The 25,325-nt window shown below is 44.4% G+C and overlaps 1 protein-coding gene across 5 annotated transcripts in view; it reads right to left on the reverse strand.

Moving 5' to 3' along the window:
• The window catches only part of arid1b (AT-rich interaction domain 1B), a 238,150-nt gene that overhangs the window by 62,067 nt on the left and 150,758 nt on the right, over positions 1-25,325 (reverse strand). For 4 of the 5 annotated variants that reach the window (XM_088626617.1, XM_088626616.1, XM_088626615.1 and 1 more), the window contains 3 exons: positions 20,561-20,804; positions 4,995-5,084; positions 1,235-1,414 (listed from right to left, as the gene is read on the reverse strand). In XM_088626617.1, coding sequence (XP_088482743.1) covers positions 1,235-1,414; positions 4,995-5,084; positions 20,561-20,804 — 514 coding nt within the window. The remainder of the gene's footprint in view (positions 1-1,234; positions 1,415-4,994; positions 5,085-20,560; positions 20,805-25,325) is intronic. The other variant, XM_088626619.1, reaches the window with a different exon arrangement.

Raw genomic sequence — 25,325 nt, forward strand, 5'->3', positions numbered from 1 at the left:
TAGGCTGATGCACTGCACACATGGCATGATTTAGGACAGTCCCCTCTCCGTGAAAAGATTCAGACTGCTACCAGGGTTGCAATAATGAGATGTACATCTTCACGCACAAGACTTTTTTATAGCATTTAATGAAGTTCTCTGGCAGTCACACGCATCACCTTCGATTAAGGGCAATGCTAAAGCACTGACCCTTTCTAATGAGATAGGAAATTATCATTCAGCACAGAAAACAGCACTCTTATACTGTATATATCTTTTTAATCCAATAAAAACTGAGCAGAGCATTGAAAGTTCAAACATTTCATGAATATTCCAAAGACTAGTCTAAACTATGGCTTTAATCTGCTGTCTAAAGCAAAATAAGTCTGACAGCTCTACGGTGGACAAGACTTAGGGGACAGACTGTTTCATTACAGGCCCAATGCACAGTGATCTACCTCAGTACCCTGCAGCTGCTGTGGTCACTTTGCTCCAGAATCACTGTAACAGAGTCTAGACAAGGTTGGATGTGAAGCAGCAAGACATGGATTCAGGTAACACCGCGATATTGAACAGCTCTCCTCACCATGAGAGACATTCAAGAGCAGCTCCTGAGCAGACTGTATCCAGTGCTGCAGAAAACTACAGTAACACCCTAATGAAACCCAGCATCTGCTCTCCAAAAGAAACTGAGAACGTCAGGCTTCGTATAGCACTGATAAACTCCTGCATTGTGTTAGGCTAGCTGCGGACTCGAACTGGGCTGAATTACTCACTAAGTAAACAGCTGAACATTGTAATATGCTAATTGATACCTTAAGGTTTTTAAGTCAGCCCTCGGTCACCAGACACATAAAATGAAAAACTCCCCAATATGATTTTGTATTCGGAATAAGATCTCATTTATTTTTGCTAGAATATCACGAAAGGCACACGCAGTACTGTTGTTGCTGGCAAGTGTTGGGGGGGGGGGGGGGGGGACCGATGGATTAATGGCTGAACATGCACTGCAGGAATGAAAGAAACAGCAAAAGTCTTCCCTTTCAGCAACACAGAGAACCGTGGAAATGGAAGACCAAGCCTTTGACTCATAGATGAGACCGGCGATTCAGTCCAATCTCCATCTCCTCCCCGACAGTCCCCTACAGGACAGTGACGTCTGGCGGTCAATCACCTACTGTCACGCACAGTACAAAGAAAAATAAGAACGCCTCCTGCAGACATGCGCGGTTTCGGCCCTTGGCGACTGTCTCACCTTGAGGTCCGTATTGGCCGCTCTGGGGTCCGTATGTGTTGCTGGAGCTTCCCTGCTGGTACGAGCCCAACCCATGATGCATCTGTGCTCCGGGAGAAGGGTGCGGGGACATGGGCGGCCCAGACCCTTGTGGTCCATAGGGGGGCACGGGGGGGTTGCGCTGCATGCCACCCATAAAACCTACAACACAGATCGAGCCCAGAGTCAAAACGAGAAGATCCCTTCGCCTCCGCCAAGGGCACGGCGCGTTGTCACTGGAGCACGGCTTTGCGCGCACAGGATCAATCCCAGGGAAAGGCAAGGGTTCTGCACAGAACGGGGGAGCTAAGTCAAGCGTGCTCCTACGCGCGAGAGAAGATCAGCTATCCTGATTGGAACTGTCTGTGCCCCTGTCCGCTGTCCTGTTAATCCCAGGTAGATCCGGAGCTGCAGCAGAAGTTCGCCCTTTACACTTTGTTTTATTCTGCGTCTTCTGTTACTCGCAGATATAAATCTCTACCGTCCTTCCCGGAACAGTAGTTGTCACTGTAGAGCAGTTCAATCTGAGGCACAAATGGCGCAGAGAGGATACGATTACATACAAGGAGTGCTTTGAAGTGAAATGCACGTTAAGAGTAGGAGGGTTAATTACATTTAATGAAGAGAAAAATATCGTTTTTTCCCACCCCATCACCTTCATAGATGTATTAGGACCAGGTTGATAAAAATGCAAAAGATCACAATAACAGTTTCCATAAGTAACTGTGACCTGGCGGCTTTCACCTCTAAGGAGACGTCTTCTATGTGTTATTTTTTTCCGGTGATTTGACTCCCTCAAAAAAATACATAAAAAATAATAATGGAGGCACGGCGAAAGATTCTAAAGGATCTTGAGGTATACTGCATTATGTATGGATACAAATCATTATCTGATTTACTGTCATTCTAAGTATTCACTTACTTACAAGGAATATTTAAGAAGTTCCTCTCAACATTAAAGAAAGAAATCCGGTTGAATGTCTGGCTAAGCACAATATGAAACATCACTTTTACTGATCACTCATTCATAACATCAACATTTCTAAACGTGCCTTATAAAAAATACAGTAAGCTTTAGTTATACTGAACATACTTTATGTTTCAAAGCTGCAGCGAATCCCCCTGTATCGTATGAGGTGTACAATCTGTATAAATTGCGAAGGGCCTATTTACGCCCCACAGATTGTGAGTGAGGTGCTGTAATATTACTGCTTATGTTAAATAGATCTCTTCTCAAGCATGCAACCAGAGATGCTGAAACTACTTGAGTTTCTTTAGCGCTTCTGTAACCCTGGAACCCAGGCTTAACAAGCATTTTTTTCAGAAAGACTGCTGACCATGTGCTGCATTTTGCACTGAATAAGGAATGATGATACTGTATGATGATAAAAAGTGACTGTAAAGTGCTTGGATTTCGGGCCTGGGTATAAGGGACATTATGGAAATACTTCACTTCCATTAGGAGAAAGGAGTCTTAAAAGACAGCACAGTTCCACATGTTTAAACCGCCTGGAAAATGGATGTGGAAAAAGAACGTTGTGCAGACTGTGCTAAAAGCAAATAATGCATGCAGGCGCTCTCTCTCTCTGGCAGGGGGTTGTAGTCTTAACCGAACAACAAAGAGCACTGAGCGGAATTTATTAAAATCAGCAAACCTCTTCTGATCGTATACTTCTCATCATTTCCTTTTAAATGATAGATTTGATATCACGGAAAACCACATTCATTCTTGACTAGAAAAAATGAGCTGAAATCCAAATAAAACCGATCTCTTCTTCTGCTCAGCTCAAATGTTGCGGTGAAGTTCCTGTCCTTCTTCATTACGCTAAGAGAACAACCCGCCACAGAGACAAAGGGCAAAGGGTAGGAATACACGACGACTATTAGATCGCTCGGCTGCTATTGGTCTGTGTGCTTACTCGAATCAAAGGGAATCATAACATGAAGCAAATATCCAACAGAAAAAAAAACAATAAAATGGTGGCAGCCGTCTAATTAAAACAGGTGGAACAGAAAAAAAAACCTGGTATTGGCTGTATCAGGTTACTCTGACATTGGTCACTTTTCATAATGCATTGGCAGCCAGTGATATCTGTCCGTTTATTTGTTCATGCTTGGATTTCCAGCAGCTGGAGTACTAGACTCCGGACATGCATGTGGTCTGAGTGGTTTGACCCCTGCTACCTGTTGGGGTGACTTCCACTCGTTCGCTCTCGGAAGGATATTACGAGGGTTCAAAAGGTGAAGAGACTCCAGCATTGCTCCATGGCATAAAAAGCCATTTGAAGGCCACTCTTGGGACAGTGGCCTAGGCTGCCACTGCATTATAAGCAACACAGTATAGCACAGCTTTCCAGGGTGGAGGTGCAGTCAATCCGCGAGCGTTGTTGCTCTTTTAAATCTTGCAGGAACAATGTTTGTCACTTCCGACCCTCTTACTCTGCCATCCCGCCTTCCCTGTGGGAATCTCCAGTGGCTTTAACCACGACAGGTGAGACACAGCTCCTGAGAGACTCCTCCAAGCCAGAGGAAATGGGCAAGAAAGGCGAACGACCGTGCGTTAAAACATTTCTTTATAAAAACAATAGATGTTAAAAAGCTCCTCCGAGCTAAAACTGAGAGGAGAGCTGTGGAAGTAAATCAGAGACACAAGACTCATTCCCTAAGGACGTGAGTAACGCTAATTGGATTCCCCTGCACACTTGCACTCAGCTTTGAGAAGTCTGGTCAGAAGCTGTTTTTACCTGAATGGTCTGCCCACACAACAGATGGCATTTTAGGAGGCGAAACAGCGCAGAATCATGCAGTGCTACTCTAATGAGCTGTGCAACAATACCGCAATACCAAATAGAAACACGGATGTGAACTTAAGACTGTTTACAAACAAAAGGAGGCCACCTGGCCAATCTAGCCTGTTAATAGTTAATGGATTCAAGGTTCTCTTCCAACCATTTCTTGAAGAAAGCTTGTTTGATAAACCCGCAAGGCTTTTGGATAAAGACGTGCCACCTGCTCTCGGTTTGAAAGGCACTTCGTCGTGGTGTCCACTTGTGCCCTCTGTTTCGTGATTCACTGTTCATTAGGAAGAAATCCACGAGGTAGACTTTGTCAATATCTCTGAGGTTTTGGAATATTTGTATCAGATCCCCTCATAGCCTTCTCTGTTCAAGACTGAAAAGGGTTAGTGTGTGTAAAAGGCTAGGCACTTTCAACGGAAACTCAACAGATTTGCTATCCTCCTGATATGGAGTTTAACAAGATGTCGGTGTTTCTATACCTCCACAGCTACAAACTAAGTGAACTGCACTCCAGGTATATTTTCTGTTAACCCAAACAGCCCCATTTTTAAAGTGATCCAAATCATACAGTTGCTCCAAAGCACACAAAACAAAAAAGAACCAGCTTTGGAGAAGTCTCACCCAAGTCCTTCGTCCTCTGACTAACCTCAAATCTACTTACTTTCAAGAACAGAGCAGACAAATCCACGCTAAAAGGGGCACTTTGAGCTGGCCTAAGGTAAAAACAGATGGGGAATGAAAAAAGGACAAGTTAAGCCGCTATAAAGTCACTAAAATATTACCCCCTACCCCTGTTATTTCTTAGTCTATGCAACACCCATTTCCAGAAGCACGTGGAAACAGTGGACTGAGTGAAGATTAGAGCTCTTATGCACTGGGGACACTCCCCAAGTCAACAGTCAGGAGACAGACACGTGCTGAACTGCTCGCTGAAATCCACTTACCCCTCTCCTGAGACATGGGAGACTGGCTCATGGTAGAGTGAGAGCCAGCGTCGGACAGGTTACCGGGGGTCTGAGGAGCCATCTGGCTGCCTGTGGAGAGAGGAGAGCAAACCTTCAGAGCCACCATCAGCTGCGGACAGACTCAGATGGCTGAGTTAACATTATTACAACGCGCTGGTGTCCCAAATCCGGCTCCAAGTTCTCAGCGCCAACTCGGCGGCGCTCACCGGAGAAGCTGGAGCCGGAGTGAGGAAATTCAACACTGAACAAGAGAGCTGGAACAAAAGGTTGCCAAGCGAGTTCTGTGGAAGGATGCTTCAGGAGGCTTCCAGTAAATGGATTACAGGCGCACGTCGCGGTGCGACGTTGACTGACAGCCTGACAGCGTGAGGAGAGAAGCGGTTTTAATCAAGGTGCCGTAACAGCCCGTCGAAACCGAAATGTGTCTCGGAATGGGATTTCAGTCACGCTGCTGTGTACACCACCTGTGGAATAATAAACTTACTCAACAGGCACGGCTGTGGGCATGCTGGGTAGGAAGAGGGCAAACGCCTCAGGCTTCTGCAAAACACTGATTTCAAAGAAGGAAAATCCAGTACTGATGTGTTTCACCTGTTACGGGAACCATGCTACAGTGGTTTCTAGGTCAAATTGAAATGCCACAGCTTCCTATTCAGATACTTTCTTAAAAGACAGAAACAAAAACATCTCATCAACTGCTGCTTCTTCTGGCGAATGAAAAAAAATCAGTACAAAATGGCGGCAAAAAGTGCATGGCCACACCATCGCAGTCCAAGCCGATCTCAGCCCCCCCCGTTCAGCCACAGCCTCCTTCACACCCCTCCCAAGCTCTGCCTGCTGTGACTGCTGATCATTTCATTATGTGGAGAGACAGGGCCTTCATTTACGATGACAAGCATTTGTAATTGCGACAGTATGTCAATGTGGTTCCTTTTTATTAACATCTGTCTACCGCGAACAAAAAAAAAAACTGCGAAACTGGTATCACTTCCAAGGACGATGTGAGTAAAGAACTAGCAATTTTAACACCATAAATGATTAAAAAAAGGAGCCAAGTCACTAGCGTTCCTCACCTCTCTAACAAGCACAGTCGAACCATGAGTATGATTTCCAGTTAATCAATTCGATCTGATTCAAGTCGTTCCTGTAACAAATCAACGGTAACAAAGTTCTTCACAGGTACCCGTATCCACTACACGTAAAAGTAATTTTGAAAACTTACACCAGATTTTGTTACACCTCTCACTCTTTCATAATCAAAAGGCACTTTGTGTCTTTCTGTTCAGATATGCAAATACAGAACTTCGAAGATCGCACTAACTGTACACTGCATGTCAAAAGCCCCACTACTACACAGCTGATCAAGAGAGAGGTGCTCCACCGGTTGAATTATCGAGAGCGTCCTCACCAACGGGATCACCGTGTGGTATGGCAACACCTCTTCGCGAGAAAGAAAGGCACTGCAGAGAATGGTCAATATGGCCCAGAAGATCATCGGCTGCGGTCTCACCGAGATTAAACAGCTCTATGAGGACCGCTGCCGTGGTAGAATTCTGGCCATCACAGAGGACAGTCACCACCCCGGGCATGAGCTCTTCACCCCACTGCCCTCAGGCAAGAGATACAAGAGCATACGGACACTTACCACCAGATTCTTCAATAGCTTCTATCCACAAGCAGTGAGACTGGCGAACACATTTAGCCATCCCCCTCGGACCACACCTACACCATCACCATCTACCTCATTGTAATTTATTTATTGTACGTCTCCAGTCATTGTTTACACGTCTGTATTGTTTACATTCAAACTGTCTGCCTGTTTACTTGCACATTGTCTATTGTTTGTTTGTACGTTGTCTTGATGCACTGTTTGCACTTTGTTTTGTCTTTTTTTACACTTGTTTTACAATCGAGAGACTTTCTGTAAGTAAGAATTCCATTGTACCAGCACCGGTTACATATGGCAATAAAGTTCAAGTCAAGAATTAAGACGGAACTGAAGACTCTTGTTGAAGCCAGAGTGGAATTTATTCGCGGCTGAACGTTTCATACCAAGGCTGACGCCTCCTGTAGCACAGTGTCCCTGGTCACCATACTGGGGCATTGGCTCAGAAATTCTGATCAAGAGGGGATACCGCCACCTACAGGTCTACCACTGTATTACTAACCAGGTCCAGTAATGCTTAGCTTGACAAGATTGGACAAGATCAAGCTACAGAATGGCGATGCTGCTGTGAAATGTGAATCACACGTATCTGTGAGTGTAATTACCGGGAGTTAAAACTCAAGAAAAATTGACTGTGTTTTCATAGAGGTGTTGAACTCACAATAATGACTCGGAAATAGATTTACGTCCGATGTCATTCATTTGCTTTCAGTCCCTCAGCATCACAAAGATTCAAGCTAATGTTAACAGCATTAATTAACGCAATGGCATGTGAATTGGCATGTGAATGACATGTGCACTGACTCAAGCTTTGTAAAATGTGAGAATTACACTGAGGAACTGTTGGCACAAGACTCATTAAAGATAATGTTTGTGCTGTAAACTAGTACACACAAAAACTGTCTTTTGGTGCAGTCCGTTAAAATGGTTATTAGCACTCACTTAGACGTCAAACAACATTCAAACAAATACTGAAAAGTGCAGAAAAAGTTCTGACGCTCGCGTGCCCATAAGATACCAGTCTGATGATACTGCCTAATCACATTTCAGAACTGTATTTTATGTTTCAATGTTTCAAGGAGGAATTGATTTTTAACACAAATAGAGGGGAGGGTAAGCTGTCAAAAGACATGTGCTTCACCTTAGCTGTGCTATGTTATTGTTCAAGTACACAATTGTTAAATATTTTGTCTGATCTACTGTACTAAGGTTATGTGTAATACACATGAAATAGTGTTCTTACTTTGACAATTCAGTACTCTCTGGTAACAAAGAGTAATGCTGAGTGAATTCTAGATATCTGGCATGAGTTGTAAGCCTTTATATGTAAAGTGAGAATCTAATTTTCTTTATGCAAAATTTTGCATTACAAACACTTTTTAAGGAACAAATTACCTTTGTTAATCTATAGAGGCGTATATATGTACATCAGCTGATAAACTGTAGGTCTGAAATCTGAGTTATACTGGCTCTGGGACCAGTGATCAGGGTCACCTATAAACTCCTTTAGAAGTACAGGAAAAGTCATGTTAAGTTAAAAGTCAGGTTTCAGCAATATAAAAACACCAAAGATGTCACTTCTATAACTATTGCTATTGCTCTTGGGAAAATAATGTGATACAAGACATTTACGCCCTACAAAAAAAGATAAATTTCTGCACCTCTCTTGAACCACACGACATTTATCACCCTTAGTTGGTCCAGTTCCAGTAAGACCAGAGGTCATTCAGTTGCAGAGGTCTAGCAGTATTAAACCCCCCACAACCTCGTTTTTGCGCAAAGACACACCTCTGTCAAACGAAACCTGTGACATCGTCAAACAGGGGCGCTGGGACTGGACAAAGGTAGAGAACTACAAGCAGTGCTTGTTTATAAGACTGTTAGTTACATCACTAAGGGAGCTTGCTTTGTGTGAGGGCTATTCAGGCTCAGACGAGGCACAAACTGAATCCCGGCTGATGTTTCAGACCGTGATAAACACACAGGTTTGCTGGGCTGATCCTGGCCCTCCGGCTATTAGTTTGAATTCTCTTCTAGAAGGAAGGTGTCAGTACTTAAGTCACCAGCTGTGACTTAATAACCGAGTTGCTGAAGTAACCGCTATGCCACAGTCAATTCAATATCGATGACTGCTGGTGGTACTGTATGTTTGTTTTCATAATATGGTCAAGGTAGTTCTTTGCTTTGTGTGTATTAGCTACAGTACAGTATGCTCTGTCCCTGTCTGTTTAGCACACCAAGCGCTATTGCGAGTCCTCTAATGATATTTTAGTTTAGCTGTCTTCTGGGCCAACACAGAGTGCGGGAGATTGTTTAACATTTCCAGAGTTGCACAACAGTAGCGAAAATATAAGAAGGTAGAACCAAAGAAAGATAGAACTAGTTTAAATGAAAAGTACAGTTGGGGAGAGGGAATCCACTATGTCCTGTGAGCTCCTAGTCTCCAGCTGGTGCCTGAAAAGCAGCAGCAGAGTTTCTACAGGGGGCCCTTTTCACTTTTGCACCAGCAGGAAGTTAATGCTGATTGAGTCTTGAGATCCGCACCACTGAGGCAAGTTCACCCTTCCCTTGTAACTTTCCCCTTGTAAAAGGCTTTGGAGGACAGGGCCAGGACACACTGCGCTGTCACACTCTGTTTGGAAGGGCACACCGGCTTGAGCTGTGCTGGTTTATACCATTAATACACATGCAGATCTGGATGGCTGAGGATTAATGCATTCTGGGATTGGTGTCGGCGCTTGGTTTGTCTCACGCCTGAACTAATTCGGCTCTTCATTAGTCAACGACAGGGCCCATCAGGAGGCTGACTGCCTGGGTTTCTCTGGCGGGGGGTCGTAGACGAATGGATGGAGCAGGAGGGATTAGCCGGCTGAGCAGCGGGTTTTGCGAGATGCTTCAGTGCCGTTAATCAACACAACAAATCCCTTCTTTTTTGGGGGGGTGGGGATTGGGAGGGAGACCTGAGCGTGTTCGGCCAACAGTTCAGAAGCCATCCATATCTTTCACCCTGATTTTTCCCGATTCAGTTAGCGTCATCAGATATTACTGTCACTCGTCGTCTTCACATTACAGTTAAATAATCGATTCATTCAATTTTAGCATTACACTTAGACATCAGAAACACATCAGGTGTAAAAAGAGAAACGGAAGCCTACAGTTAAACAGCCTGAGGTGAAAAGGATGATTCTGTGGCTTTTATTTTAGCCACTGGTATTTTACCTCTCAGTTACACATCTTACTTTCCTTTTCAAATGGCTTTTGGGAAATTATCTTCATAAATAGCTCAACAATGTTTTTGCCAATAGCACGTACACCTCACTGCCTCCAGATTCAGGTCCTGCTCTACAGAGCAAGAAGAGGGAAGAGATTTAATCCCAATCAATCAATCAAAGTGTATTTATCCAATGCACAACAATACAGCGTGCAGCAGTAGTTGCTGGCAATGAAATGTCTTTTCTACGAGCTCAACGGGGGGGATAAAATCACCAAATTAAGGTTACATAATAATAGATAATAATGCAATAGAAATTGAATAAAATAAGCTCAGACAAAGTCAATATACAGTAAATAGACCTCTTATGTGTCCAGGGCGTATGCAATATATTATGTCCAAAAGACAAGGACGAATGGGAGCTCACAGGACGGCACCATCTTACTGTGAGCGGCCAAAGGTATTTAACACCGCAATTAGCGGTACTGTCAATGCGGTATCTCTTCAAAGGCTCACATTCAATTCACTTCTCATCCTCAACAGTAGCAATGAGCAATTTTCACATAACAACGCAAGCGCCCTGTGCATTACTTTCAGGTCTTGACCATCGAGAAATATATATTAATGGAGCGAAAATGCTCATAAAAACTAGTGATGAACTTTTTCTGTGTGAACAGTTTTCAACATACATCTAAATCTGTGTGTACAAGACAGGGGACAAAACCATAATATGACACACAAGACTAGTTCAATGTAAAAATGTAAAACAAATGAACACTAAAATGAAAAAATGAAAACACTGTCAAGTACATACACTAAACTTTTTAGCAAACCCACGACTTTCTTTCTTACTGAGGTGTCCTGTTTTTTAAACACTTTCTTATGGCTACTCAAAGAGAAGTCTGACACTCTCTACAGTTTTTGAGAAAAATCTATAAGCCAAAAAATGCCCACTCTGTGTTGAAGCTGCATTTTTTCATTTTACGAATTTTTAAGTATACTGAACAAATCGAATGACTGCAGTAACTGATCACTAAAACAGCAGGAATCAACTGAAAGACATTCTTATTCCAAGACCCCTGCCTTTTTCTGGAAAGAGACACTACTGTCACGATCGCTACTCCTCCTCTTAAGGGCGCTCCAGCCCTTCCTTGTTCTACCTCATTCCCCACACCTGTTCCTTATTCCAGCCCCTCTTTAGTTCCACCTTAAAAGCCAGGCGTAGTCGTTACTCGAGGTTCCTCATTGAATCCCGTTCCGTGAGAGCCCGGGTCCTGCAGCGTCTGGCTCCGTTATGATTTTAACTTTTTGTTCCTGATTCCCCCCGCCGGTTCCGACCCGGTTCCTGTTCCTTATCCCCCCGGATGGATCACCTGGCCATGGACTTCAGCCCTTGTTTCTGATTGCCCGTTTGGATTTCCTATGTGGATCGTTCGCCACGGACTCACTCCCCCTGGACACCTGTACCCCCGTCTCCATACCCTCTCCTGCATGACTTTTTCCCCAGTGTTTCCTCACAAATCCGGATCGTGTCGTCTGCACAGGGCCCGGAAAGAACTGTTCGTGACAACTACCTGCACACCAAACCTTAACATTGACCCTGGAGAAAACACAGACTGAATAAGGGACTCCCTAGTTTTACAAGCAAATGAAGTCTAAAAGGGTGAAAACAGTGGGGCTGGAAACCCTTTTAACAAACTGCACTCAGAGCTCCAGTCCTGAGAGGAACTGCCTGGGACTGGAGTGTTTTCAACTCAAGAATAAGAGGACCCTGTGTTGTGTCCTCTTCCTCTGCGGGTTACGGTCAGCCAGCTCAAGGTGTAGGAAGTGAGCTGAATAGTTTTTCCATGAAAATATCATTGCTTATGGGGAACTGTTTAGGAAAGCTTGCACGTATTTCTACTAAGGTTTTAAAAGGCTTTTCGTTTCTATTTTCCTCTACAATGACTCTAACCAAGGGCAAATACTCTTTTGGGATCGATTAATTGCCAATGGAGACTTCAGGCTTCTCAACAAACACATTTAACTGCTAGATCCCCGCAGATCAAGCGGTGACCTTTTTTTTTCATGCGGTGTCCCTGACTTGGCTGAGCCGGATTGATACTTTAATGATCCCAATTAAAGGTTTTGCTGCCCGTGCTGACAAAATCACCTCCGCTGATCTCTCAGCAGCTGCTGCTGTGTTCCCACTGGCTTCTCGACAGCAAGATCCGCAGAAGCCTAAATGTTTTTGTTCTGTGCATGCAGTCTGAGAGAAAAAGCTTTCTTGTACAGTGAGCATTTAATGAACAACACCATGATCTACCGACGCGATAAAATGTTCCATTTACATAAATATGAGCATTTGTTTCAGTACAGAGTCGCGGGGCTAGTGGACGGCTCATTATCAAGGCAATGCCACAGTGTAAACAGGCCCGATGTGGGGAGAATGTGTTATTACACATTTCGTCATTATCATAATATACATTTTACATGCTAAGCCTGGCACCTCAGTGCCGCCCAATTAAAAATATGAATGTGATGTGCCAGTAAGGGGCTAGAGCCACTTAAGGTGAAACAATAAGAGCCTGTCCTGCTGGCAGACAGTGTCCATACCACACGTCCCTTCACTCGGCGGTGCACAGTGACCTTTAAGCTCCCAGAGAGCCTGGAAGCACTTCAAATGGAGCCGATAAACAGCTTACTGAAATGCCCTGTTAAGAATGCTTAAATTGCATCTTTAAAAGGAAAAAAATACAAATAAAGCAGTGTTAAATGCAACTCATGGACCACTGCTGCTTTAAAATCCTGCATTTCCCAGCTACTGGAAGTGGCTGTTTACTAGCAAGGCAAATCGAGCTGCCTGAAAATAAAGTGCCCGACGGTCACGTTTCTAAAGTATTATTATACAATAAAGCTGCCCTGTGTTACAGAACTCCCGTGTTGGAAACATGGCAAAAGCAGTGTGAAGCGCAAAAAGAAGCACTGGGAGCATGTCACCAGTTCTCTGGCTCGGGAGAGAGGAGGCTGCTGTCACGAGACACTCTCAGGGGAGAGAGGCCCTTTCCTCCATGAACACAGAGAGAATGAACAACAAAACGCTTACCCTACAATACACTCTGAACGTCGCCAATCGGAGAGGGAAATCATATTTGGGAAATTAAAAGGAGTCCTTGTAATTCACACCAGCGAAAGCCTGGAAACCAAGTTTGGTTTTCGCTTGAAATGTACGCTACAGACCGGGCCTGTAATTCCTCAGGGCTGAGTGCTGGAACTCAAGACGATGGCTCACTCAGTCAGCTGCAGCAGCAAGTTGTGCAACAGCTTTCTTGCACAGGCTTCCAAGACCCACTGCTGTGATTAACCGTGTGGGAGTCAGACATGTTCTTCATAGCTGGCTTTTTAACCAGTTTTTGAGGCACTTGATGTTTAAGCAGAACAAGTATGATCTGATGCAGATTAAGGTGCGCACCTTTGATTAACGAAAACGAAGACTGTGTATGTGCACACCAGCGTGTTAGACTCGTTTCCCCTTACATTGTGGTGTTAAGAGTCAAAATGAGGTCTTGCTGGACGTGAGAGAGCCCAACGACAGACAGTTTTACATTATCTTTCATTCGGACTACAGTGCTAAATCACAAATATGGAATGGATGGCCTAACTGACATATTCATGCCCTGACAAAAAATACAGAATCGCACACACACATTTGTAAGCAGGAAATGACAATCATTTGCTTTCTCTCAAACAGTTCCTATTTGATGTTATGCACTGTGTTTTGTCTTTGAGGCGTGCAGTCACTTTCAAAACATCGGTCACAAAACCAGTGTATCACTTGTCGGTGAAGAACACAACGGCAGGACTGTTATCGTCAGTGTCCTGGACTCCACCAGTGCACAACTTTGATCTGGGGGCCAAAAAAAAACAAAAAAAAAACAGGTGCTGTGCCTTAAGCTCTCTCAAGTCTCTGCTTAATATTTAAACACTACCTCTGCTTACACTGCACCACAAAAACAGCTGACAATTGCTGTCTGCAAATAAAGATCTGTTCAGCCTATTTACATTTTTGCTTTGTTAGTGATCTGGAGCAGCTATAGCTGAGGAGGAAGACAAAAGGAATTAAATTCCAGCAAAGCACTTGGCAGGAGCTGCGCTGGCCCAGAGCAGCAGCCCCGGACTGAATGGGGAAGGATTTCAAACGCCGGCCCAGTGGAGCTTTGGGATTACACAGATTGCACAGGGAATACAGAGGTGTTGTGTACAACCCGTTGTGCTTCTTGCTGCCTAAGGCAAGAGTAAGGTAAACCGTCCAGATTGTCAAGGTTAAAAAGGATGTCATTTGTTATAAAAAAACCAGCAAACACTTCAACAGACATGCTTTTAGTAAGAGGGACATTACCCTTTGCAACACTGGTGGTTTATGGTTTCTTTCTAAGAGTAAATCATACTGCATACAGTATATATGATAGCAATGAGAGCAAGGCGGGATACACCATGGATGGGACACCAGTCCATCGCAGGACACACACAGACACAGACATGCACACACTCACACCAGAGCCAGTTTTCCCAGAAGCCAGTGAACCTATGTCAATGTCTTGGGATTGTGGGAGGACACCAGAGCACCCAGAGGAAACCCAGGTGAACACGGGGAGAACATCCAGACACCACACAGACAGCACCCCAGGTCCAGGACTGAACCCGAGGCCCCAGTGCTTTAAGGACAGCAAGGCTTGCTACTGTGCAAACAAAAAACATAAACAAGACTTCATAATGAAATTGCCGCCTATACAGTAGGTCACATACAGTATTTTTCACATTTTTGACATCTGTAGGATAGTCTTTATGCGAGTGGATTTCTCACAGGTTTGATGTGTTTGGAACACAAGCCCCTGTTGGACAAAACTGGAGCAGGACCCGGGTGTCCAACCCTGGCACTGCTCTACCGAAGAAGAGCCAAGGGTCCAGTCTCACACAAGGTGCCATTCTGAGCAGCAGCTCCAAAATACAAACTAGATGCACAATGTTCACGGCACAGAAATCAAGAAGAAAATCAATACTCAAACTGAAGTGATGCTTCTTAGACGCTAAATATGGATGATCTTTTCCTCTGAATTAAAAGAAAGACAGTAATGGCTGTTGGTAGGTAAGCCCACACGCGCATTCTGCTTTTTCCAAAAACGAACACCTTACACAGGAAAGAAAGGGCCTTGAATACAGTGCGGCATCTATTTGAGCTGCCTCCTTTATATTATTAATAATGCCAAGGGTAAGAAAAAAAATTAACTCTTCCATAAATATCTAGAAACATTCAGAGGTCTTGTAAGATTATTGAAGACCATGACACACCGAAAGTAAAGTGCTTCTTCACCTGCTGTAAAACTGCCTCCCCTTTGAATTACAGACACATTCCCAAGCAAGTCCAATTCCACGCAGCCAGAACTGAATACAACATTGTTAATATCCCTAAAGCAGATAATACAGGCCTTCAGCGCTGGTCTAGAGAGCGACAGGATGAAAAATGTGATTTTTCTGACTGGCACAAACCTAGCAGGACAGGAAAATCAATTTGCTGAGTGCTTTCTGGCTAGAGCAAAGCCCCAGTGCCAGGGAAGCCAGATTTTGTTACAGCGTGTTCGACTGCTTGACAGAGACTGAAAACCAGCAGGGTCTCAAAACTCCAGCTGAAAAAGCCAGCCTTGCGTTTTCTTGCATTTTTTTTTCCAGACTGTATATCAGCACAGCAGTATGTTTTGTCGCTGATGGATCTCGACTGTTCCGATGGTCATTTTCACCACAAGACAATTTCACTTAAGGATGAGGAGTTTGGGGCTTTCAGTCTGCTGGAGAGAGACGGAGAGGCGGCTGAACAGCTCGCTTTCTAGTTACTGCTAAGAGCTGAATTCAGTGCACCTTTTAACACTTCAGACATCTGTCAGGGTAATGTGACTTCCACAGGCAGGCCTGAATGACAAGTGTGAAATCCCACAAACTCTGCAGGCTGACAGCGCACGAATGAAAAAGGATGAAATGGTGCAGTGGTTACGGCCCATTACTTATGCTGTGATGCTGAAGTCATATTAAAGAAGTAAACAGCTCAGCATTTCAAAACAGGGGTGGTAAAAGCAGAGGTAACAATTTCTGTCCGCAATGAGGAGGAGGGATGTATGCTGTATGTGGGCGTCTATATTTACATGCACGTTTTATTTTTTTATTGGGAATTCTCCTTGACTTCTTCAAATTTGTGAAGTGGGAGATCATTTAAAAAAAAAAATATTTTAGTCCTTTCGCGTCTCACTGCCGAGCGGAAAGAAAAGACATCGTTACTGGTTTTTAACTGCTGTGAAGCCAGGCACATCCTCTCTGACAATGACACACAACCTACAAAAGAAATCCTACAAGGGGGTCAATTAATCTACCTCCAGCGAACGTCCAGACTCCTCCCAGCAGCGTGTGCATCACAGAGTTAACAAGCATTTGCGTTTTAGAACGCCCATGGCCAAGAAAAATATATACAGGACATTACTGTGCAATCGGTATATTAAACGCAGCCAAGTGACTGTTTCCTGTATTGAGCCATTGGATTATATGTCATAGTAGTAAAATATGGGCAGAGAGAATGTGTGTATATGTACTGTTGCATGTCTATGACTAGTGTTTGTCTTTAATGCGTATTTATGTTGCCTTTTGTAGTTTTGTATGGTGATGCCAAAGACAATTTCCCTGCCTCTTAGATGGACAATAAAGTTATATCTTATCTTATTTGTGGGACTGCCTTCCACACGCAGTGAACTCCCATACATTATAGCCCCCACTCGTCCATTCTACTTAAAAGTCTACAAAAATGTTGCATATTTTGTATTTTTATTTCTTGCTTGAAGGTTTTGCTCATTTCCTTCACACATAATACCTAGAGCATATTATATTTAACATCGTCTTACATCTGTCTCATATCTTCTGTGTAGTTTTAATTTCTCGTGCAGCTCTCCTGTCTCTTCTCGCTGGGCTGGAACACCTCTCATTAGGGCTGCTCACTCACACACGCATCCTTGTGCAGAATTTGGACATCTACAGGAATGTCTCCCTGCCTCATCACGCTGACTGATACCGCCGAGAAATGGTGGTCATCAAATAAGCTACGTCAGGGCAATTAGATGAACCCATTAATATTTACATGTAAATTTCTACAATAAATTCATTCTATATGCAGATTGATATACATGCATGTCTGCTTAGAACTTAGAAATTTACATTTTTAAATAAAAAATACAAAATATTTAAGAAATTAAAAATATTTAATGTTTTCAGCAAAATAAAATGGTCTCTACTTACAGATACAACCTAGAACTTAAGAGTCTAACATTTATAATCATAATTATTCCCCATACGTGTACAGGAATTAATGTACAGTAATCCCCCATTATAAAAGCTTAATTCGCTCCTCGAAAACTGCTCGTATGGTGAAACTTTTTATAACGGCGGAAATTAAATTTCCATTACATCCCGAGATATATTTTTTGATTGTTCCAGAACTCAAAAAAGTTCACTCAAACCCTCAGGCTTCACCTTAATACAGCACGGAAAGATTCCTGAGCTGGAAAACAAAAATATTCCTCATTAATTATTTGACCAATCTTCTTCATGTCATTAGCAGAGGTCTATAAATAGACAGGAAAACAAAAACATTCCTGCTCATTTACAGGACAGCTACAGTACAGTTACATCGTTACAGTCAGCCGCAAATGCATTAACATTAGGGAGCATCCTGTACTAGAGGCATTTAACACACACAAGCTCATTTAGAAAAGTTAAAATGTTTTTTTAAAAAAATCGAATTCCTCATCCGGAGATGAGAGAAAAGAAGAATCTCTGCAATGCTTTTGCGTGAGAACAGCTACTACTGTAAGAGTGAAAATCTGCTCGTTAAATGAAAAAACAGGTAGGAACTACTACACTGCGTATGAATGAAAACTCGTACAGTGTGCTCTAATGTATTTCTTTGGAAATACAGTACCGAGCATCTTCTGATCTGACAAAGACATAAATAAAGAATGTCAAGCTGTAGCAGCAGACATAGCAGGTAACATTATTTAATAGATATGTACAAGTCAGGCCAAAAGATGGGGCAAAATGTTTTGTAGGGGGATGACTCCAGTGCCACAGGGCTGTGTACTCACAAAAGACTGACCAGCAACAAACGGCAACAGACAAAACCGATTATTGTACTGGACTAATACTCATCTGATGTAAAAGCCATAAGGTCAGCCTGTTAGTCGAAGGGAAGTGAGGGGAAATCTGGCCTCTGTGGAGAACCTCAGCCTCACAGAAGGAGGCCAGAGTCCAGTGGAGCAAGAACAAATCCCGGCGCAGGACATGAGAAAATCCCATTCACAGGCGAGCAAGGTAGATCTGTACGGTGCTGTGTATTTCACTCTCGAGACACATCTTTAAGAAAAGTGCCAGACAAACCGGCATCAAGACAGCTGTCACTGACTGCGAAGAGGAAGAAACAACGCAAACCCACACATTCTAAGACCAAATGCAAACCGTCAGCCTCCTTAATGGTTTGTTTCTGAACCGGTGTGTTAATTTGAGATGGCGCCTTTAATGTATATTTACTCCTTCTCAAAAGAAACATCAACCACAACATCCATTTATAATACATATTCTTATTTTCCAGCCAGTATTCCATAACACCGCAATATTACAACGTTTCAATCACCCACTGTCCTTGCATACCTGGTGCTCTTGCCTGTACGCGATCAAGTGGGGACGCCTTTCAATGCTTACAGTATTGAGTCAAGTCACCCCTTGAAGCAATGACTACGTCACATTCCCACTTCATTGACTGATGGAACTCATGCTCTTCACAAGAGCCCACTGAAGCTCTGCTCGGACTGGGGGCGGCCTCCGACGACCACAAACCTGACCATCGACTGCTCGATGACGTTCAGGAAACGCCTCATTGGCTTTACCTCTCGATACCTCCAGAGGTAAGCCCCCCAACTTTGGTTCCTGCCCTTACGCTGGGCAGCCCATTCAAGTCAAGCTTGCATCTGGGAACAAGACCGTGCTGATCTCCAAAACAGAACCGGAACTAACCCTGCAACTTCTTCTGATCTGACAGAGGGGGAAAAGGAGAATGACAATCTAAGCATATAACAGACCTAACAACAGCAAACAATAGCCGGGAAGTGTTGCTGCTTCTCGATGAGCACTCTCGAAGCTGGATCACGAGGCTCGAACTAGACACTTTCCGAGTCATGTTTGGTCTCAGTTCTATGTCAGAGTCTTTAGAGACTGTGAGCTGCTTTAATAGCAGTAAACATATATATTGACAAGCCGTCCTGCAGGTGTCCTGTGTCTGAACGCATTTTCCAATACGATTGGAATTGGAATTGAAAGGAGTAATCTGCCTCCACTCAATTGTGACTGAAGGGCGCAGTACTGCATATGCTGTACATTAAGACCTAGTGATTCATGATCGCTGAAAATGCTCCGTTCCTGTTATTCACAAGCCTTCTAACTCATTTATCGACACGATGTGTATTCCAACATCACTGCTGTTAAAATCCCACGGCGGATGTATTTCTGTTCTGACCAGAGTATTTACCGTGAGCCTCCAGCAGTCATTAACAAGCTTTGCGAAAGGCAGGAATTTGCAGGGGAACGTATACAGGGGGAAAAAAACGAGCCTGAAAACCTGCTGCAAACTTTACCAGCAAAATTCAATAACTGCAGGAATCGTGTCTAATCTGCCACAAATGTCATACAGTAATTGCAGTCATCCACCTCCCTTCTAATTACACCGTCCTCCAAGTGTCTGTCTCTTCATAACTAGAAATGAATCCCAGTGTTTTCAGCTGCAGTCCCTGAAAATAAATGAAGCGGCACCTCTACGCACTCACCCCTATCCAAAGTCAGCCAGTTTCCGCCCTGCCGTTCACACCAAGACCTGGCACCTCCCAGACACTGGCTTCAGGTGGCCAGCAATGTTCCCTCTAAGCTGTGCACGTGAGCACGAACACAGCTTATGAAATCAGCACACACAGGAAATTGAACTGCGCACAAAACATTAAATCCCCCCCCCAAAATGATGATGATAATAAAACAAACACAGTCGTCAATTGGAAAATGCTAATTCGACCACACGAGACTGGCTGCGAGAGGCCCACACCCAACTGTGTGCAGTGTTTTCGCTGCTCGATCATCGACATCTCTGCTCTCGTCGTCTCGGACCTCACTGCTCACGCTCGCTCGGCAATCGGCCGCTACGACTGGGCTCGCTGAATCGCCGTCCCGGTCTTTTGGATCTCTGTGTGGATCATCCTCATGAGATGATCTCTTTTGGATCATCCTCATGAGGATGACTATGTTAACCAAAAAAATGATCTCAGGTTTACAATTTTACAGGCACTCAATTTAGTGCGCACGAGTTTTTGCCACTGGGGGAATTTTGGAATTTTTGCGCACACAGGCCATTAGAAATTAGAGGGAACGCTGGAGGCAAGGAAGACGCCCTGTGCCCACTCCTTGTCTTTCGGCACTTTTTTACTGAGAATATAGCCTAGAACTGCAACACACAGGTCCTGTCCACACGAGATGCCCAAAACAGCCAGGAGCGGTCGTTCCGTTAAGAAGCCCCGTCGTTCGGACGTGCGTTTCGAAGTCCCGGAGGCCTGGACGTACCTGGAATGCTGGCGGGGGAGATGGGGCCGGACCTGGACTGGTTGCTCCCGCCGGGAGAGCCCACCGGCGAGGGGGAGGGCCCCCCCCGCATGCCGGAGAGGTGCGGGGAGGCGTGGGGGGAGAAGGGCGACTGCGCGGGGTTGCTCTGCTCCCCCTGGCTGCTGGTGGAGCCCGACGCGCTCACCGCCGAGCTCAGGGCGGCCTCGGTGCCCGTGGGCAGGTCGTCGATGGAGCCGGACAGGTCCTGGAGCAGAAAGAGGAGGAAGAAGAAGAGACGCGCGGGGTGAGCCCACCGGCCAAGAGCTTCAGCCGCTGGGGCGGACGACCGCGCCAGCGGACTGAGGCCTTATACCCAGCTTCTCCGCAGCGCATCTCCGGTGCGTGTTCGCTCCCTCCTTCCTGGGAGACATCAGTGCCGAGCCTAAGAATTCAATCCAGCTCAGTTCAAGCTCTGCGATCCCCCCACCCCCGGGGGAAATCTGTTCTACAGCGCAGTCCGACACGACAACACAAAGACAAACACGACCAATAAAGAAGACAGCACAGCAGCGGTCCGGGAGAAAAGAGCTGCTTCACGTTGTCTGAGAGCGAGACTGCGGAGGGGATGAAAGATCTCCTGAGTTACACCTGAGGACACAGAGGCGTCTCCCAGATGGGAGCAGTGTAGATTCACAAGGGAGGGGGTGAGACACATCCATAATGCCCTCAGCCTTCTTTACTACCCTCTGTTTGTAGAAGGTATTTAGGTCGATCTGATTTGGCCCAATGGGTCTGCTGCTTATCTTCACTCATTTCCCTACCCATTACAACTAGCGGTGCTGACGCTGCCAAACCAATCCTGAAGACAGCATGTTAAAACACTTTCAACACGTATCATTCCATGCAGGCCTTCAGCACATAGAGCACGCTCACCCCTTCTCATGTTGGGGGCTGGAAACATCAATTACTTGAGCTTTCACGACTGAATCTCAGTAGTAACTTTGACCTCGTCAGACCTATTGCATCTTTACAACAGGAAAGAGCACCACTTCACACACATTGTAGCCTGGCTGCCCGCTCAGCTCACCTCATCGCTACGCCGCCCAGCAATTACACCTACAAGACCGGCTTGTCCCAAACCAATGTTGCCCGCAGGTCATACTCAAAAGTCTAAGTAAATAAATGCCTTCTTTGATCAGGAACACGCCTTTTCAATTACCGCCTGTGCAGCACGAGTCCCCACAAAGTAAGACACTGCCAGGGACACCCCACAAAGTAAGACACTGCCAGAGACACCCCACAAAGTAAGACGCTGCCAAAGTAAAACACCGTAGCAGAGGGATCTCAGCAACAACACAATATAGAGACCTCTGGTTTGCTTATGGTTTGGTTATGGTGGAAGCTCTGCAAACAAGAGAAGCCAGACGCGGGGGCAGTTCATATCTTCCGCAGTGTACACCTGTCTTGACGGGTTGGCGTCCCCTTGATTTCCCGTGCATCGCAGCCAACCAGAGAGCGGAGCTCGAAGTTCTTTTTTTTTTTTTATTCCCATCTCGGTGAGTTACGAGCTCCAGTTTCACTAATCCCTTGCAGGGAAGCCTGAGTGACAGGTTGTGGGCATTTCCTCAGCTGCATGCTTTCCAGGGATTTCATCACAGAAAGCAGACGTAGCTCCTCATTCACGAAAGACGAGCGGGAGGGGTGAGTGTGTGCCTCTCAGCGTGTCTAAAAGACGCACACACACGCGCGGGCGTGCATTGTCACTGCCGCGGCACTTAACGCACTCTGAGAAGTCTCAGGAAAACCAGCTCAGACAGATTTCAATTACTTTGCAAAACGCCTCAGCTGGCTCGCCGGCCTCAGATGACCTTTGCTGCTCCTCTAATTTACACCAGGAGAATAAAGGCAGTTATTTTCAGGGAAAAGATGGGGTAAAAAAAGCACACTCTTGTCCGGGCTATCGGCAATCACATACACTAATGTGAGACCTCGCTGAGAGAGAAGAGTTACGCCTACCAACGAAAGTGTCTTTCTCGGCCTCACAACACAAGCACCCTAATTCACCAGAGAACGATGGTATTTTGGACAGGCTGCCTTGAATGACAAGGTAAGAGAGGAAAACCAAATCTTTTACCTTTCAGTTCTGATTCCCTTCTGTTGGAATCAGGCGAGATCACATCAGCGCCTGTACCTCAAGGTAAAGGAGTTGGCACACCCAAAAACAGACCTCGCGTTAAAAGAAACATAGAAAGTGAAGGACAGTATTAAGTCTTGGCATGGACAGCAGATTCTCCACCACATTTTACTTGGCTGCATTTCATAAAAGCGTAGTGCCCAACTCATGAAAGAAATGCAAGTGAACATGCGCATACGAACGGAGGCACATGTCCGGACAGAAGACCTGCTCACTGTAGAGCCACACACTGAGCACACATGAGCAGGGTGACTGTCTGGGGGGGTGTCTGCCCCTTGCTTTCCAAGAGCAGCACATCCGCATGAGGATGGTTCTGCAGGAGGAGGATTTGTACTGGGATTCCTATCTAATAAAAGTGGAAAGGGCCATGCTGATGATATCTTGCACTGGGCAATGGCCAGGGTTGGAAAGCATCAGCCACCCTTATGTCATCTGTATTTTGGCCATGAGTGGCTCAAGACCAAACTAGGCATTCTTTCCAAACACACGGACACTTATATCCTTACATATGTGTCATCTTTACTAGAAGAGAAGTGGCTTTTAACATGCTTACACTGTGTGCTCGTGTATTATCCTGACCGTCGGACACAATCACCGGCAAACAACCTACGGAGGAAATGAGACATTCTTTCTTAAGGTGATGTAATTGTCTGTCTTTTTCAATCTTTCGCGTGTTGTGTGAAACGAGATGCTGCAGGTCGAAGCAGAAAAGCTCCGGGTACTGGCACAGCTTTGCCTCCTTCTGACGCTGTCTGTCCTCACCTGCATATAGAGTTCATTTAAAGATGAAAAACGTATTACTTAGCAAGACAGGTTTGCGGTCTACAGCAAATAAGTTAGGGTGTTTTACAGTACAAATATATTTATATAAATGTAAAGACCAAAGACTAAGTAAAATGTCAGAATGCTGTTATTTTCTCTGAAAACCTTGTGCTCTCTGTTACAAAATAACTTTTCATCTTTCCTTTGCAGTTTAATTCTTACAAACTCAAACCTAAGAGACATTGCATGTTCTGCATGTTGAGCTGTCTGTACTGGTCGTATTTTTAAATTCAGTTTCTCAATGGCAAACCAGCAACTCACCCTACACTTCAGGAAATTAAAACGAGTGGCACTTATGCTTGGAACCATCAGAAAGCGTTGCTACATCAGCTCCACACCGAATCTTGTGTTCCAACCACAGGGCAGTAAAGTAAGGAACTCTGTGCCTGTAAGCTTCAGAACTGCACTCTGAAGACGCACATAAGCCAGAGAAGGAAAAAAACATCTTTTACCTTTTCTTATTCTGAATAAACGTACAGCCAAATAACAACAAAAACAAAAGGATTGACAATGGACTCACTGATGTTATGAAAGAGTAACTCCAAACCTGTTTAGAAGACAAAAAGATGCTGCTGCTAGTTAAGAAGTTACCCTTGTGCTCCATGCTCTATATTATGTATTACCGCCAGAACTGTTTACAGTAGCCACCAGCAATTTCATTCAAATTGTCGACATATCTTCCTCTTCCAAAGCGGCCAAAACCCAATTTGTTTGCCTCTCTGCTGCAAATTGCTCTGTGCATGGGTTCTCAGAATGGCTGTCAACTAATCCCAGCTGGCTTCTTGTACCACTTAATTCGCTTCTGAAGCATGTAATTGTCATAATAAGAAAAATATTGAAGTGATAATAGCCACTCACTTTCAAATGTCCAGACCCCTTCCTAATGACTTCCCCGTTACACATTTCACACAACATTTAAGAAGCAGTAACGCGTATCTTTTAGTGTTGACCACTTTGTAACCCAGATCTCATTTTCACAATTGTGAAGCAGTTGGCAGTGGCCATCGTTGGCAGAGAGGGACTGTTCAAACTGCTGCAAAGAGAACTGAGCAGTTCAAAGATGGGCGGCTTTTTATTCCCGAGGTTAACCAAAGAAAAGGAGTCACTTTTTTATTTTCACCAAAGCCAGTGTGTACTAACAATCCATTCTTTAGAGTTATAATGTGGGGAAAAAAGGCCATTTTTCTAAATACAGTATCTGACAACATCTGGGATTTGCTTTCATTTTGTTTAGCGGTTGCTCCTATTTTTGAGAATGTTTCTTAAATGAACACAAAAGCTTGAATTAATAATGGATGCTAGGCCATTAGTTACCGATGCTCACATCGTAAAATTTTACTTTTACAGCACCTTGCAAGTATTAAGACTTGCATCTTTTTTTACATCTTGTTATTAAGCTTGCAGTAATGACACTTTGAAGCAGCAATTAATATTTGTTACATTCACAACCTACTCCACACATTGAAAAAAAAACACCAATGAAATACCGTTTTGAAAAAATAAGACAATATGAAAGAAAAACGATTGCAATAAGTATTCAAACCCTTTTCTGTGGCAAACCTAATTAATTTAGATGCACAAAATTACCTTAATGAATCACAGGCCTGTGAATGTAATAATAGTGGTTCACATGATTTAAGAATAAACGCACTACCCCTATCTCTCTAAGGTTTCTGAGTCAGGTAGTGAATTTCAAGCAATAAATTAACCATGAAGACCAAGAAGCTTTCCAGACAACTCAGTATTGTTTAAACTGGTATAAAGGCACAG

The sequence above is a fragment of the Lepisosteus platostomus genome, chromosome 3 (genome assembly GCF_059453375.1).
Source record: "Lepisosteus platostomus isolate fLepPlt1 chromosome 3, fLepPlt1.hap1, whole genome shotgun sequence".
Lineage (NCBI taxonomy): Eukaryota > Metazoa > Chordata > Actinopteri > Semionotiformes > Lepisosteidae > Lepisosteus > Lepisosteus platostomus.